General features: G+C 42.4%; 1 protein-coding gene across 1 annotated transcript in view; it reads left to right on the top strand.

Moving 5' to 3' along the window:
- VEPH1 (ventricular zone expressed PH domain containing 1) overlaps nucleotides 1-17,391 on the top strand; it is a 1,092,144-nt gene extending 1,074,753 nt beyond the window's left edge. Inside the window, exon 13 of the mRNA XM_086944228.1 lies at nucleotides 16,134-17,391. Coding sequence (XP_086800354.1) covers nucleotides 16,134-16,370 — 237 coding nt within the window. The 3' untranslated portion in view covers nucleotides 16,371-17,391. The remainder of the gene's footprint in view (nucleotides 1-16,133) is intronic.
- The last annotated feature ends 286 nt before the right edge of the window (nucleotides 17,392-17,677 follow it).

Raw genomic sequence — 17,677 nt, forward strand, 5'->3', positions numbered from 1 at the left:
AAAAGCCTGATCTTATCTTCTTGTTTGGGCACAGACGCCTGCCTGGTAGCATGATGTGATCTTATTGTCGTCCATCCCTACTTGCAATTATTCCAGGAATTGCCTTGAGAATGCTTTTTGCAAATTGTTAATTAAGCTGATCAGTCTATAGTTAGATGGAACTGATGCATCTCCTTTCTTATATGTGGCAATTATCTTTGCCCCTCTCAATGTCTCTGAAATTACTCCCCCAGCAAGATTGCATTAGACAGAAAATGAGTATATGGGGCCCATTCTAGAGGCTCAGATTTATACCAATCACCAGGTATACGGTCTGGCCCAGGGGCCTTTACTATGTTTAGTCTGTCTATTGCCTTAAGAGTGTCATCAACTCTAAAGACTAGTTCAGTGGCACTATCACTGAGAAATATGCCAGCGGATGGGCATTTAGATTGATCGCAATAACATTCTCGGTAATCGTAACTTGTCCCTTGTCATATAACATGGAGAAGTGGTTAACCCGCTTCTCATGCTGGATGTGGTAACATGGGATAGTAACACCATCTAAACTACCATGCGCAATAATATGCCAGAAAGAGCGATTATCATTGCGCCTTGCAGCTACCAGTAAGTCCTGCAAGTTCTTATTGGCCAAATTGCCTGTAGCGCTAATAAGACTTGCATCACGCTGGGGTTACATCTGGACGACCACCCTCTCTAATAATCCTCCTCAACTCGCTCTTTGCCTCTTTACACTCTGAGTTAAACCATTCACGTTTCCTCGCAGCAATAGGTTTCTTCCTAGACATTTTTTTAAAAAATACAGCTTTTTATTCCTCATCAAATTCTCCATGGGATACTAAGATTCGCTCGGGCGAAACAAGGACATTTTTTTAATCAGAAAAGAAACGCACAAATAAATCATACATCTTTGAGTGCAGTACATTGTCATCGTAGACCCTGGGCCAAGTAACTCTTCTAAAGTTGTTTGTTAAAAGAGGCCCAGAGCTGTTGAACGACATCCAGGCAGACCTCTTTCAAGAGGGTTGCCTCCCAGAGTTAAAAGCAGGGAATTATAGGCACTATCAGACCGAGGGGTAGTTATCATGTCATCCATCAGTGACCAAATTCTAACATCTACCAGAATATAGTAGATGACACTATGACTAGAACCCTCTTAAATCTATTCTACAATTGCTCCTACTTACAACACACCCAAGTACACCATAATGTAAGAAAAGTCACGTGGTTTTTGTTTTTAGGACTCTTATATCCCACTGAGGGGCATATTCTCAAGCCCCTATCGCCATGGGATCGTCACTTTTTTTGATGTTCCCATGGCGATAGTGCCAGCGCCCTATTCTCAAAGCAGCGTTAAGCCACTTAAGTGGCTTAACGCTGCCTTGAGAATAGGGCCCCTTTCACGGTGAACTTAGCATGATAGGGGGCATGCAGTGGGTGTTACGGTGGGCGTACCACTGCAGCACCCATTGAATTTGACGCTGCCATCTATTATCAAGGGCAGCAATAATAGGTGGCAGCGCTGAACTTAAGACCAGAAAAATCCTGGTCTTAAGGTGACGAAACAAGGAGAAATGCTTAATTTCTCCTCCTTTTGCTATTTCCATGTGTGCTGCCTTGTTCAGCACACATGGAAATAGCAAAATGCCATGGTTTGTTTATGTACAGGAAGGTGTCCCTTCCTGTACATAAACAAACCTTTTAAAAATGCAGTTTTGTAATTTACATGTGTGCTGCATGAAGCAGCACACATGTAAGTTACTAAACAGCATTTTAGGTTTCTTTATGACGAGGAAGGGACACCTTCCTGTACATAAACAAACCTCCCTGCCCGCAGACACCTTGCACTCTGGTGCAAGGGTGCCTGCGTTGGCGTTAAGTCACAAGACTCAGCGCCGTCGCAGGGGGAAACGCCAGGCTGCACCACATTCTTGAGAATAGGGTGCGGCCTGGCGCTTCCGAAGTGGCGGCGAGAGGCGTTAAGCCAAGGAGGCTAACACCTCTCACTGCCACTTCCTCATGAATATGCCCCTGAGACTTTTGGGAAAGATTACAATTTTAAGGGGCCTTCCTTTTTGGAAAAGAGCACTCTTGCAGCAAATAATAGCACTACAGGCCACGTGTTCCCAAGAAAGTCACACAATCTTTCTGTGCCATCATGTAAGCATCATACAAGACCTCATGCAGATGTCTGAAGCCAAATAGTTTGGAAGTTTTTGTAGTGAAAAGAAGTGGAACTGCTGCGATCATAAACCCCTTCGAGGAAGAGAAGAGTTGATCTGCTTCAATTCGGACTCGTCATTCTACCCTTTATCCAACTAAATCTTTGAACTTGTAGGCGATGGCAGATCCCAGCAGAGTCTTTTGCATGTATTTAGAGCTCAGGAAATGTATTTGTCTCTGGAATTCATCGAACACTTTAAAAATGTCATTTATTTTTAAACTCTGCAAGTCAAAAAACTAAAACATATATTTGAGGTAAATTTGACAAATTGTTCATGTCTGATAAAACACCCATTGTATAGTTAAAAGCAAATCATTTTTCTGCCCCAATGTAAAAGATAGATAGATAGATTGATAGATAGATACATAGATAGATAGATAGATAGATAGATAGATAGATAGATAGATAGATAGATAGATAGATTACAGTGTTTAATAATTTATTTTATCTGTGGAAGCCGAATGAGACAGGTTGTCTCTACCAGATCTTGTACATCAGTATTTATCCTATGATAAATGTAAATATTACAGTCCTAGTGTCCGTGAAACGCTCTGACTTAATGTCATGACAGGCCTACTACCTATGTATAGACTGCATCGAAATTACGAGCATACGGTTTTATGCAGGGTATGCAGCTTGCAAAGACTTTTCAGCGGTTCTCAGTCCCCAGCAAATATGATGTCATTGTGGTTCAAAAACAATTGGAGGTGTTAATATAGCAAATGCATTTCTTACACCTTCAGAGCATCTGCATTTCACTGCATCATTTATGTCTACCTTTCATTCGAGGCAAAAACAATTGTTGTTTTCATTGAAATCCTTGGAATGGACCTTTTTAAAGTCAGAAATGGCATAGAAGGTAATAAATGTGCAGAAGCCTGCTATGAGCTTAGCCTCTGAATGTCCAATGCTCAGTAAAGGTCCAGCTAAGCAGCTTTGTCAACAAGCATATTCAAATTCCTCAATGAACAGAGGGCTGCGCCTTGTGGGCTGGTAGTGATAATCTGGCCGACAACCTTTTGAATCCTAAAACATTTTGAACCCCGAAACTATAGGAAGGTATTATTATTTTAATTGACATATGCTAGTCAATATCATTTAGTCCCCTTTTCTTCAGCTGTGTTTCAGAAATGAACAGTGTTCAAAAGAGTGAATGAGATCACATAGCTCCTAATCTATTAAATCATTCACTTTAGTGTGAAATACACAATGTCCTGTGCTATTAATGGAACACACATTGCACACCAAATTGTGTGAGTCAAGAATATTGCCTTTGGGGACTTCAGATTTCTTGTTTTGCATAAAGACATGTCATCAGTTGTCTCTACACACATTATTGTGATGGTGACATTTGAAAACTAAACCATGTTCAGTTTAGGTGCCCAGGAAATTAAGTAGGTAGACAGGAATTCTTAAGTTAGGCTGTCAAAAAACAAGTGTACTTTGCCTTTGTTCTAAAAGAAATCTTCGCCAATGCTTTGAGAAAACAAATTGTTTTTGGGACACTCACAGATGGAAATCAAGTCAAGATGGTGTTTGCATCTGGTGAATTAATCCAACTACTGAAATATTCATCACGTTAAATGAATTTTGTTTTTAGCAAAATGTGTCACAATCTATTAATCAAACTAGTTAAAATGTCAGCACATGTTTTTCATACTCCGTTAAATCATTAATGAAGTCATGACATACTGGTACCATGAAGCCAGAAGTACTACACGACGAGTGAGTCTCAATTTACTATAGTACAAGTAATATTAATCGGCCCACAAAATTTGAACACAATGAAGAAGCTTTGAATTAACAGTAACTTTAAGAGTTACAATCCAAAACTCCCAAACCCCATGAATTTTTATATTTAAATAGCTGCACAGTTTTAAATCCCCTCTCGCCTCTGATGATGACTGTCCACTCAAATGTTTCATACAATTTCTTGGTGCCACTAAGAAACACCTTACATGGAATAAAGGTTTAGACGAAGGCCAATGTTTTCTGTTGATGCTTATTGTACATGTGAAGCATATGTGAGGGTTTTACATGGAGACTTTCACGTGATAATGTTACGTGTCAACCAATATTTTCTCCTAAACATATCATGCAAATGGTGGGGCAGGGCTCATTACACCTTACACACAGTGCATGACCTGGAGCTGTTCAAAGATATTCAGAAGCTCATTGTGACTAGAGATTGAGAGGCACATTATGTGTACAACCACAGTTGGCTAGTGAACTATCAAGTACCAGGACCTAAACAGCCACCCTGTAGCATTACTATAAAATTGAGCGAGCTTGACTTCCTCATTGAAGGTTGAGAAAATGTACCTCTCATTGAAATATTGGAACAAATGGATGTATTTTACGGAACAATTCTCAGATAAAAAAAGTCACTGGTTTGGCTGTCAGTACTGAAGGGACATAAATGAATTATTCCTACAGATTCATGGTGTGCCAAGCAAGACTGCCTTCTGTGGAATTTTGGCATTTGCCCATCAAGGAAGCATAATGTAAGGCATGGGTAAGACAAGTCCTCAGAGCATGGTATATGCTAATGATTGTTCAGCAAATAGAGTGCAAAGCGTGTGCTGATTCAAGAATCCATCTAAACGTATTATGTTCCTTGAAGAATGATCCATAAGTTAGTAGTAACTTGATGACCAGGTAATGGCAGTTCACAAATTTTAAAAATCCAAACCAAAGTTCCCAAACAATAATTTCATAGACCTTATATTGGTGAAGTCTTTAAAAATCAAATTTTCACAGTCACGGTCCAAGGTAAGAATTAATTAAGTCGTGGAGAATGTTAACTCACACATCTCAGGGAAATGGTCGAACTTATGGACTGTTCTTTAAGGAGCACCTTGCGTTTACATAGATTCTTAAATCAGGGCACACTTTAACGCCCTCTATTTGATGGACAATTATTACAAAAATACCATGCTCTGAGGGTACACACTGAATAAGCCCTGAGGAAGTCCTATTGGACGAAATGCGTTGGCTCCAGCAAAATCAAAGAAAAAGAAATGTTTTAAATGAAAAATATTATGAATGATCTCTTTTTTATCAAGAAAAAGATTCTGGGAGTCTGTGCTTTTTGCTGTCCAATTATGAATATGGACCAGATTAAAAGTTTGGCGGATGGGATACTGCGTCACAAATGTGATGGATATCCTATCCGCCATATTACAAGTTCGATAGGATAGGAATTGAAAAAGAGTGGATGAGATTTCCGTTTGTGACGGAGTAACCCTGTCCGCCAAACTCATAATCAGGTCCCATGTAGTGCTTTTATTAACTAAAAACATTGATTTAGAGTGGGTGCTCATTCATAGGTCTATTTAAGTTGAAGCTGTTTTCTCCAGGGTTTGAAGACTAAGATGACTAGTCCTCAAGACTGAAGCAGCACACGATTTTAAGCAACAAGTAACCCACAAATGTGTTGTGTGCAGTATCTTTGTGTGTCAGCCTCTTCTTTGTACATCACTGGCATAATATCAACATCAAAATTATTGTATAACACAAATATTCTATAAAAAATATAATTCACAAAAATATTGAGCCCCTTGCCTTATAAAGGTAAGTACAAAAATATAGAAAAATAAATATTGTTTCACACTAACCTTGTTAAAAAAACATACAAAAATAATGTTTCTTAATATATACATATATATATATATGTCTATACCGACCCCTGGAGTAATTTTATTGAGTACATGCAGACAAATGAGACATGCTCACAGAGCAATACTAACTGCTGAACTACATGAACCATAGGGCTAAGCGGGCCACGCCCATTGAGAAGAAGAAGTGCTTTATAAGAGAAGAATGACTTTTTCACTGTGATAGAACGCCAATGAGGAAGGGAGACTTTTACCCGAAACGCGTCTGACGTCACTGCTGGTGCTCCTGTTATCGTTGTACAAGTCTGCTGCTGCAAGTAAATAGATGAATGAGAAAACCTACCTGTGCTGGCTCTGTGTTTGGGACAACCTTTCAATCAGGGGGTTTATAAAGCGCGCTACTCACCCGTGAGTGTCTCAAGGCGCTGGGGGGTCAGTCGAAGAGCCAGGTCTTGGGGTCCTTCCCGAATGTGTGCAGGGTTGAGGAGTGTCTACTGTTCAGCGGGAGCTCATTCCAGGTCTTGGCTGTAATGTAAGAAAAAGCTCTTCCGCCTGCTCTGTTCCTGCGGATGCGCGGGACCTCTGCCAGGGCGAGGTCGGCGGAGCAGAGGTTCCTCTTGGGTACGTGGAAGGAGACTCTCTCGTTGGGGTATTTGGGTCCAATTTAGTTGAGGGATTTGTAGGTGTGGGTGAGGAGTTTGTAGGTGACTCTCTTCTTGACGGGGAGCCAATGGAGGTCTCGGGTCATGTGTTCGTGGCGTGGTGTTCCAAGGACGGGTCTGGCTGCGTCCTTCTGGACGGTTTGGAGTTTGTGTAGAAGGGTTCTGTTGATTCCAGCATATAGAGCGTTGCCATAGTCTAGTCTGCTGGTTATGAGCTGGTGGGTGACGGTCCTTCTGTAATGGGGGGGTATCCATTTGAAGGTCTTGCGGAGGATGCACAGGCAGTTGAAGCTGGTTGAGGTGACGACGTTGATCTGGGGGTTCATTGAGAGGGAGGAGTCAAGGATGATGCCAAGGTTTTGTGCATGGTCTGTACGAGGATGGAGGGCCACCAGGTGTTGTCCCAGGCAGAGGTGCAGGGACCGAGGATGAGGACCTCGGTTTTCTCTGAGTTGAGACTCAAGCAGCTGTCTATCATCCAAGCTGCGACATCCTTCATTCCTTCGTGGAAGCAGAGTCTGGTGTCTTCAGGGTTCTTCGTGAGTGAGAGGATGCGCTGGATGTTGGCGTAGGATACTATGCTGAGCCCATGCTGTCTGACGATGGCGGCGAGGGGGTAATTCAAAGAACAAAACACTCTGCCCCTTCTAATATGTATCAAGGCTCTACTTGAGTCCTATAAGGGAATTCGCAGTAGTAAGCTCACTGACACCAGAAACAAAACAAACGTAATCAGAATCAGCTCATTATAGAAAAATGTTAGTTGTTATATTAGTATAAATATATATATTTTCCAAAAAAGCAGAGCAAAATTGACAAAACATAACAATGATAGTACAAACAATATTATTCCAATAACATCCCACACACATGGCGGCGAGGGGGGCCATGTAGATGTTGGTGAACGTCTGGCTGAGCGATGATCCTTGGGGTACTCCGCAGTTGATGTCAGTGGGTTCGGAGAGGAAGGGAGGGAGTCTGATCCTCTGGGTTCTGCTGGAGAGGAAGGACTGGGTCCAGTCGAGGGCAGCTCCTTGTATCCCTGCGTTGTGAAGTCTGGCTGCGAGTGTGCAATGACAGACAATGTTGAAGGCTGCGGAGAGCTCTAGGTGGATGAAGACCTCGGTGTGTCCCTGGTTGAGTAGTAAGCGGATGTTGTCCGTGGCATCGAGGAGGGCAGTCTTGGTGCTGTGATTGCTGTGGAATCCAGATTGTGATGTATCAAGGATGGAGTTCTCTTCAATGAAAATGGTCCGCTGGGCATTTACGAGTTTCTCTGTGACTTTGGCCATGAAGGGGAGGAGAGAGATGGGCCAGTAGTTCTTCAGGTTAGTTGGATCAGCTGTTGGCTTCTTGAGAAGGGGTTTAACCTTTGCCCCCTTCCAGTCGTCTGGGAAAATGCTGGATCTGAAGGAGGCGTTGATGGTTCATCCTAGTTCGGGTGCGATGGTGGCGGCGGCCCTGTGGAATATGTGCAGTGGGCAGGGGTCCGTTGGGGACCCTGAGTGGGTTTTCTTTATGGTTGTGGTGATGTGTTTGATGGCGGGATTCCAGGTCGTGATGATTGGCTTGTCTGCGGTGGTGGAGAGAGGGTTGATGTCTGGCGTCCGTTCGCTGAAGTTATCATAGAGGGTCTGGATCTTCTGATGGAAGTTGGAGCTGAGCTTGTCGCAGAGTTCCTAAGAAGGTGTGACGTCCGTGGCTTCGCTGGGGGGTTTGTTGAACTGCTTTATGACGTTGAACAGTTCCTTGGCGTTGGCCGCATTGGTCTGGACTTTGTCTCTAATGAAGGTCCATTTGGTGTCTCTTATGCGCTGGTGGTATTCCTTAAGGGTGCTCCTGTGATGGTTCTGTTCTTCTGTGGTTTTCTGGTTTCTACAGGTTTTCTCTAGGCGTCTGTATGAGTGCCTGGCTTCTTGGAGGTCTGTGGTGAACCAGGCGGCCTTCAGAGGCTGTTGTTTGTCGGGGTGGTGGAGGGGTGCGAGCTTGTCGGCACAGCAGGAGACCCAGCGGAGAAATTCTTTGGCTGCCAAGTTGGGGTCGGTCGTGGCGCTGGGGGGGTCTTGGAGGAGGGTGCTGTTGAGGAGTTCCTCTGTGACCTTACTCCAGTTCCTTCATGGCGGGCGTGGGCGGGTTTGGGTGTGGTGGTGGTGTTAAAGGTGAAATGGAGTGGTGGTCCGTCCAGTGGGGCTGGGTGGTGTGGCTGAAGTGGATGTTAGTTCCTCCTGCAAAAATGGGATCGATGGTGTGTCCAGCAATGTGAGTGGGCGTGTTGACCAGCTGCTTCAGTCTGAGGTTGGCGAGGTTATCAAAGAGAGTGGTGGAGTCGGGGTTGTTGCGGTTGTCGAGGTGGAAGTTAAGGACTCCGAGTAGGATGTAGTCTGTGGAGGTGATGGCGGGGGTGCGGCAAGCTCGGCGATGGTGGTCTGGGTGCGGGGTCCCGGTGGTCTGTAGATGAGGGTGACGCGTAGCGTGATCCTGGGGTTGGTCTGTATCCGGAAGTTGAGGTGTTCTGTGTTGAAGTGGGGGTCTCTTGTGCTCGCGGTGGAGAGTCGGAGGGGGGTCTTGTGTGCGATGGCGAGTCCTCCTCCTGGGCGGTGGGGGGCGGTCCTTTCTCTGGATCTTGTAGCTGTCGGGGATGTCGGTGGCGATGTCGGGGCCGGAGGTAGTGTTGGTCCAAGTTTCCATAAAGAATGCAATGTCGGGTGAGAGGGTATCGATCTGGTCCCAGATCTCTACGGCGTGCCAGTGTAGGGAGCGTAGGTTGAGGAGGATACATGTCAGGGTTCCGGCAGTGCGTGCATCAGGTGGGCCTTCAACGTTAGTGGGGGCTTTGTCGGTGGTGAAGGATCTACGGCAGGGTCTGCATGAAAACTGTCCGTGGGTGGTGTTTAGTGAGGATCTTTCGCAGTCGGTTCGTCTTCCGGGATAGAGTACATGGAGCGTGGCGGAGTCGTAGTGGTGGGGACCCAGGGCACCAGGGTTCCTGGCACTGGCCGCTGTTGGGATAAGGACAGGCGCAGACGGGCTTGCCTTTGGCGCGCCAGCGCGCAGCTGTCGCATTATGTATATATATATATATATATATATATATATATATATATATATATCTACAAATCCTGACCGCCAGTAAATCGGCGGACTACGCCAGGCAAGGCCTCTGCACCCAATCAGAAACCTCAAGGAAGAGTCAAAGCCAGACTTGTGAACAGTTCCATCCGTTTATCAAGGTGAAAAGGCCGGATCAGTGTCCTCCATAACTCGTTTCACTCCTCAAAGGGAGCTTGCTCACATAACGCGCCCCTACAGGCATTGTGAATTTAAAGTGCATCCAAACTCGAACACGACTTCAGCTTTAAGTTGCCTAAAGACGAGCGCAGACCCAATTTACGTGCAGGTATTATTTTATTGTGCCAATTCTGCCATGACGTGTTTCGGGCGATCCCGCACTTGATCACATGACACCCCACGGCTTTTACACCGCCTTTTTAAAGTACAAGTGCATTTGAAAAAATTCATGCACATAGAAGAAATTTCTTGTGGTTACTAATATTAAAAGCATAAATGCTCAACCACATGTTGTCTAACAGTGGTATCACATCATATTTACAATAATATGATAAAAACAGTTTATAGGAGCATAAATGCTAAATAATCCATTGAAATACTTTCAATATCTATACCATCCATTGTCCCTAAAGCTCAAATGTACTTGAAGTGCAGTGCACCAAAACGTAAATATAAAGTGTCCTAGTGCCCAAAATATATTAATGTGTGAAAACTAAAAATTAAATAAGGTTTCCAGTTAGCAAGCAATCTTGAAGTTATCCAGGGGAGATGATCTTCACCATATACATACACATACCCTAGTTTCTGGCACCACTGAGATTATCCATATTGACGCCCCTTTGAAGTGCGAATGCATGATAGACACAAAGACATTTCCATATAAATTACATTGTAAATAAATGATTAAGAACATAGATTCAATAAATAGATGTATTAAATATACTTTTCTATAAAATCCCATGAATGTGAGAAAAGCATAGCCTCCAATAAACCTTATCCCTTTCCCCTAGATGTTTGTCCAGGAGACAGACAAGTTCTTCAAGATTTCAAATGATCAATTGTGCATCCTATATTGAAAAAAAATCTTAATCATGATGCGGAAGACAATTACTGCTCCATATCTTTACTCTCTTATTTTAGAAAGCTTTTACAAAATGGGCACAACCCAGCTCCAAACATTTGATGGAATCTGTTAGATAATACTCAGGTGTGCTTTAAAGCAAGCGACAGAAATGAACCATTTATGACCTTGGTCATAGATCACCTTTGGAACAGCAGCAGATCAGGAGTAGACATACTCCTGAATATATCCACTACCTTTGACATAATTGATCATGATATCTTATTCTGCTGGCTCGAATGTTTGTCCATAGAAGGCACATTTCTTTTTGGGATACAGTCTTTCATCACTAATAGAACACAATAGGTTCAACTGGGTTCCTTTTCATCTGCTCTACTGGAGAATTCCTCAAGAGTCATCTGTGTCCCTACTATTGTTCAATCTTCATCTGAAACCTTTGACCTCACCATTGCAATTCAATGTGATCACATATTTCCACGTTGATAACACAGTACTGATTATAAACCTTAAGGCTGATGCAAAAAAAACAATCACTGGTTTAACTCCAACTTGAGAAGCCATTATTACTTGGATCACTCGCAATTACTTTAAATTATATCATTCTAATCTTAAAGTTTACAAGTACAAAACAGAATCAGTCACTGAAACACGACCCCATGGCACCTCTCAATGGAAAAATTACCCAACCCTGTGGCTACCATCAGAAATCAAGGTATGCTACTGCATAGGTGCCAATAGTCCCTATTCAGGAAGGGGACTCCCAATGTTTCCGTCAAAAATGTTTTTATTTTAGGTTTCTCTCAACGAAAATTGCCTCTGCTTCAATATAAGCCAATGAGAAAAATACATTCCCCTAATTGTTTTGAAGTTTCCTACTTCACAGTTTGAAAGTGTTGGCATCTGTGCTACTTGGCATCGAACTTAGGCTAGATAAACACATTTCTGCATTCAACAAATCTTGCCATAAACAATTACAGACTCTCTATCAAGACTTTTTACCACTAATGCCCAGATTTATTCGTTCTCATAAATATTTATCCAGAATCAGATTAGGTCCAACAACTCTGCCTGCCTTGACCTTCCTAAAAAAATGCATACACTGCCTTAACAAAATGTCCAAATGCCATAATCACATGCGTGTTTAACCTGAAAGTAACTCAACGCTGTCTCAGATTACAGAGCCAATTTTACGTTCTTCCCATGCAAAAAAGCATAATCTTTAAACCAATCTGGCTACTGTATGACATTTTTCACAAAATTGACTACATTTTTAATAAAGAAATTCCATTATCTGGTCGACCAACAACCAACTTTGAAATCTCATCAGTTAACCCCTCTGAATGAGGTGGTAGAGGCTTTCATGTTTAAGGTGCGTAAATGTGGGTCAAACTCTCCTTGAAAGTTTTAATTTGTCCCACTCTGGTTAAATTAAAAAAGTCACAGAAAATGTCACTATTCTCTAGCTAATTCAATAGCCCAGCCAGGTTATCTTGCTGATTAAATAGGATATTCTATAGCAATGAGACTTCTTTTGGAGTTCATGTTCTTGCTTTATAAATGGTCAATATGTTATTGTGGGAAAGTGGAATATGAGCTGAAGTGTTTGGTAGTGCTCTATTTCTTATTAGGTCCAGTTAGGTCCCAATATTTTAAACTGGAGCTCAACCCTTGATAGCTGAGGGACAGAGCAGGCAGGCCTAACTTATGAGAAATGTGTAAGGTGTTTATCGGTACCAAAATAGTTAAAAAATAGAAAGCACACCACAGTAAAGATCCCACTCCAAATTAAAAAAACTATCGTAAGTTTAAAGACACCAAAATGATGAAAATTGGATGTCAGGAAATGGAGATATGATTTTGTTTAGTTATATCTAGTTCCAAAAAGCACAAAGCACCAACTTCGGGCATCTGTTTGTGCTAGACCGGGTCAAAGTCAAACTTTAAGGCAAACCACGATGGAGCACTGGTTGGATACTAGGTTCATTCCAGTGGAAAGTTCACCTTGTCATCAGTGGTTGGAGGTGCAGACTCAATCCCATGAAGGGCTCGTCAAGAATGGCTGGCTGTTGTGCAGGACTTCGTGGGCACCTCAGCTCTAGCAGGAGGATCAAGGCTCTTGACATTGAAGGCAGGAAAATGGGTGAAATCCAAAGATGGGCAGAGTATGGTGCTATTGTCGTCTGAGTGCTGCTCTATGTTGGTCCTTGTAAAGTCCTCTGTTTTTGGACTCAGAAACTACTTGGAAGTTATAGCAAACCAGCAAGTTGAGTTTGTCTGGCAGTTCAACGTCAGCAGCTTGATGGTGGTCCAGTGGAAGCCTCTGGTTCTTTTGGGTAGAAGTTCAGAAAACGTTTTGAAGTGTCCAGTCTTGCAATTGTGAAGAGGGAAAGGGCGCATTCTAATATCAGTCAATGGTCCATCTCAACCCTTCCTGGCCAAATCTCCAGAAAATAATGTAAAAGTGGGTAGGGTTGCTTATGGGAATCCTTTCCCTACTTTGGGTTAGAACTCAATCTTCCGGAAGCCAATATCTGGGTCCTGAGCAAATCCAGTTGGCACTGGCAACTTTTGTGTTCCTGCAGCTAAACAAGAGGCTAGACAACTGGCCACTGGATTCCACTGTTCCATCCTGGGTACAAGTGGGGAGCAGGTCCAGCCCTTGCTGTCTCTCCACAGATTTAACAGAAGATGCAGTGTGTCTTCAGTCTTTCACAGGTTCAGAATGTTCAGATGAAAGTAAGCAGGGGTGCAACCTTTATACCTGGCACTATGTTGTGGGTGGGGGTGTCTACCTAACTAATGGGAGAAAGTTTCCAGGGGCAATCTGCCCACTTAAATTGCATCTGCCTGTGATGCAGCCTCTGCCTTTGAATCTTGCAAATTGGTAGGCGCACCCCCAGGCCATCCTATCATGAGGAGGTCAACCCTCCTACCAATCAAGGCCCTTTTGTTCCCTTTACCGATTGCTATTCATACCTCCCAACAGGCTGCCAAGTGAGAAATTGGGGTTATCTATGAAAGGTCTACTTGAGGCATTAGGTAGGAAAATGCCAACTTTCTACAAGTGCCATTTTCAAGATAGTAATTTAAAATCTGACCTTATCATCAGATTGGATATTAAAATCCTATTAATTCGAATCCTTGAACCATGGTTCTAGCAATTCCCAAAATGAAGCTGTGCATTATATGGTGTTGTAATGTAACACGATGCTTTTCTATGGGATGGCTAGCCTTACTGCTGTGATTTTTTTTGAATGAGAGGTAATAAAACATAAGTAAAAAATGCCCCACTTGTTAAATACCATGCACACTGCCTGTTTGCATTTATGGCCTGCCTTAAGTGTGACCTATAAGTATTAAAAAAGAACGGCTTAGGTCGGGTCAAAGCTTTATTTTTCCAGGTCGAATTTGCAGTTTTAAAGCTGCACAATCAAGCTGCACAGGCAGGCCTAAATACATATTTTGTATTGTCAATCTAATGGTGGCACAAAAAGTGCTGCAATCCGCTACTGAAATTTAACTTACAAGCCCTGGGTACACAGAATGCCATAACTAGGGACTTATAGATAAGTAAAATATGCCAATCAGGACTTAGCCAATTCTATATGTTTTTAGGGGTCAGATGACATACATTGGGCATTGAGCGACAGCGCGCCGGTGCTTAGGGTACACACACCAGCAATAAAAATCCAGCAAAAAGTGGGGTGTGACAAAGCAAAAAGGGCATTTTCATACAATTAAAATAGTTATACTAATAATATTACTACTATCACTGCTTCTACTACTAGTTCTACTACCACTACTAGTACACATAATAATAATAATAAGCTTAATAATAATAATAACTATTATTATTGAACATGTTCCCTGATAGATTTTTTTGTTGCAACATGTGCTCACTGTTTCCGTGTTGTCAATATAAACCATGGATCTCTCAGATGAGTGTGACTTCATCCATCTGCTTCTTCTTCCAGTTGGTTGACACGCCCTTCCCTTTTCCGACGTAAGAAGTGGAATTTATTTATCTTGTATTAACTGAACATATGTTGGACTTGCTCTTCCTGTGCATCAATGGAAAAGATTCACCTGGGATGGGCTCTCACACCCGATTGTTCCATTTTTTTACCTGTTTTAACAGTTTTTAAGGCTATAGGTGAATTGTCAGTCCATAAAGTGGCTTTAGATTCTGCTATTGAACTAACTAGGGGTGCTCTTCTCAGCATCAACTTCTTCAAGGAACTCTGATTTTAGATTTGGCTACTGAACTGACTAAAGATGCCCTTCTGTGCAACAATGTCATCAAGGAACTCTGGCCTATCCCCATAGCAGCTATAACCTTGAATTGATTCAGTTATATTTAGTCACTTTAAAGTTTTGAGGTCAATCCCAATCTGCACTTATTCAGAACCCTTCAAATGCCTTGGTATAGAGCTCACCAAAACTAGTATTCTTATTTACTAAATTGCTTGGGGTTGTCAGGAATGTGCTCAAGTTCTTTGTTAGGCAATAGTCAGGTTCCAGCTTAATCCCAGTACATTTCCTCCCTTGAAGTATGAATGTGGGTGTTTCCATTAAACCTAAGACAGTTTTCTCATGGTGTTGGTTCAGTGACCCTGATTGTTTTGTGTTCTTCCACATTTTTTAAAAAGGGACTTCTTGCAGAGTTTCACTGATGTCGACTGTACCTACACCTCCGATTTTGTTTGAGAACTGTTGCGCTACATGTCACCTTTGCTTCTATAGTTCACATGAGCCATACTCTTTCCACCACAGGCAAAGGCTTCGTGTTCACATTTGTAGGAACTGACTTCGCCTTTTATCAGTTTTACTAATTAGAGATATATTTGCAACACATAACATAGTAATGTGTCTTATTTAACAGGTGGGATTGATTTATGATTTCCGCCAATTGCACTATTAATATATTGAATTTTCTTTAATTCTTTACATTCTGTTTAAATAAGTCAAGCATAGTAACACAGAACTGTTTATTTTCTAAACTGAAACAATTTATCAAACTGAAGCATTTATTGATATGTTTTGCATCTTCTCTCGCTTTTCAATGTCAGTTGTACTCGATGAAGAATGTTTTTCATTGAGGGGGAAGTAGAGCAATATTTCTGAGTTGTTCCTGCCATTTAGGGAAAATGTCTACTTATGTAAGTTACCTTACAAAATCAAGCAAGCTAGCAAAACATTTATTTTTTCATTTTGAATTTGATAATTGTGAACGTTTCCTCCTGAAAAGCTAACAAGAATCTACATCTGTGATTTATACTATTTAATGAGCAAAACTAGAAATCTAATAATACTTCATCAGTCTCTCTTTCCTATTATAAGCGGGTACTGTAGTTTGATCGCCAGGAAAAAGCCATTGAGATTGTATTCTGAAAACACCCCAAAGTAGCTGGCATTTCTGTTTACTCTTAGTCATAATTAATATTTTGACTCTCTAATGTGCTTTTTTGATCTATCCTCAGAATGGTGATACTGATGATTCTCCTATTGAGCTCAGCAAAGTGCAGAGTGTAAAAGTGCTGGTCAAGAAGCGGAGGGATCATAGTCTTCCGCGAGCCTTTGAGATCTTCACTGACAGCAAGTCCTACATCTTCAAGGCAAAAGATGAGAAGAATGCCGAAGAGTGGCTGCAGTGCATCAACGTAGCCGTGGCACAAGCGAAGGAGCGAGAAAACAGAGAGTCCACAACATATCTGTAGCATCTTGGGTGTAGTGTGTCATTGCAATCCTTTACATCTACAAAAGCATCATCCATAACCCACAGCAAAATGGCAAAGATTGAACAATTCAATGGAATCAATGACTAAACCCCATACAAAATGCAGAGTATTAGAGAAGAAAAAAATCTCAGCTTCTCAGCCTGAACAATGAACACAGTAATATTGTGAAACAGGACAATTTTATATTGAGGAGAGGATTATGTTCTTGATTGTATTGATCAAATGCATTTGCACTTAACCTTTTTTCTAGAAACTGCCCTTCTGGGCAAAGCATATGAAAAGTAATGTGGACCCATCAGCTGTGAAAGTAAATGTTTAGCGACTACTGCTTAAAAATCATTAAGGGCCTAAATACGACTTTTGGTGAAGCGGCGGCGCAAACCGCCATGTCACTGCTCCATCGAAGGGCGCCACTGCCCCCCAAAGGATTATGACTTTTCAGTAGTCTGGCAGGCGGCGTCATGGCAGTCCCATGGCAGTGCCTCTTTTAAAGGCAGCAGTACCTTTGAAAAAAGCCGCACAATGAGTTTGCACTACAAGGTTCCTGCACGGCAGGTACTTGAAAGTCCGTGCAGGAACCTATGTGCATGCACACGGTGGTGCTTAACATGTGAATCCACATGCGGTTGAGGCACAGGTGCGGGCCCAGTAGGTTCCCCTATGGGTCCCCTATGTTTCCTCTCCTCCAGGGTTTACCTGGAGGAAGTACCTACATGTAAACTCTGGAGGAGATGAAACCCTTAATATGCTTGGTGAGTCCACTGAGGTCCCGCAAAGCATTTTGCAGCCTCTGACTGCTGCTCCAATGCCAGGGAATGGCGGTTCTCCCAGGGCGGTCCGACTGTCCAACTCCTAATGGGACGGTCTGGATCCGCCACCGCCTCCCCACCACGAGTCTGATGGTCCTCAGACCGCGAGACTCGCAATAGGGCCTTAGAGTTGTGTAACATCTAATATAGTATGGTGAAAACATAATAAAAATATTTTTGATTCCTTCTTAAATGGGCTTGGGAAACATTTTTTTACGTATCATCATTCTAGCTCTTCAGGCATTCTACTGTATTCATTCAAAATATGGTCGACAGAAAATATGCTGCAACACAAAGAATTACACTTGCCTCTCTTTAATTTTGAGTAGGGTCCTCAAATGTTATTCATTGGATCACTAGCCGGCACATACAATCTCCCCACACTTTTCTTGCCCTACTAATCGGGCTGTGACTATGGGTCTGCTTTCGCCAATCTTCTCTATACCCTATGGTAACTGTTTTGAAGGCAGTCAAGAC

Source organism: Lissotriton vulgaris, chromosome 11 (assembly GCF_964263255.1).
Source record: "Lissotriton vulgaris chromosome 11, aLisVul1.2, whole genome shotgun sequence".
NCBI lineage: Eukaryota > Metazoa > Chordata > Amphibia > Caudata > Salamandridae > Lissotriton > Lissotriton vulgaris.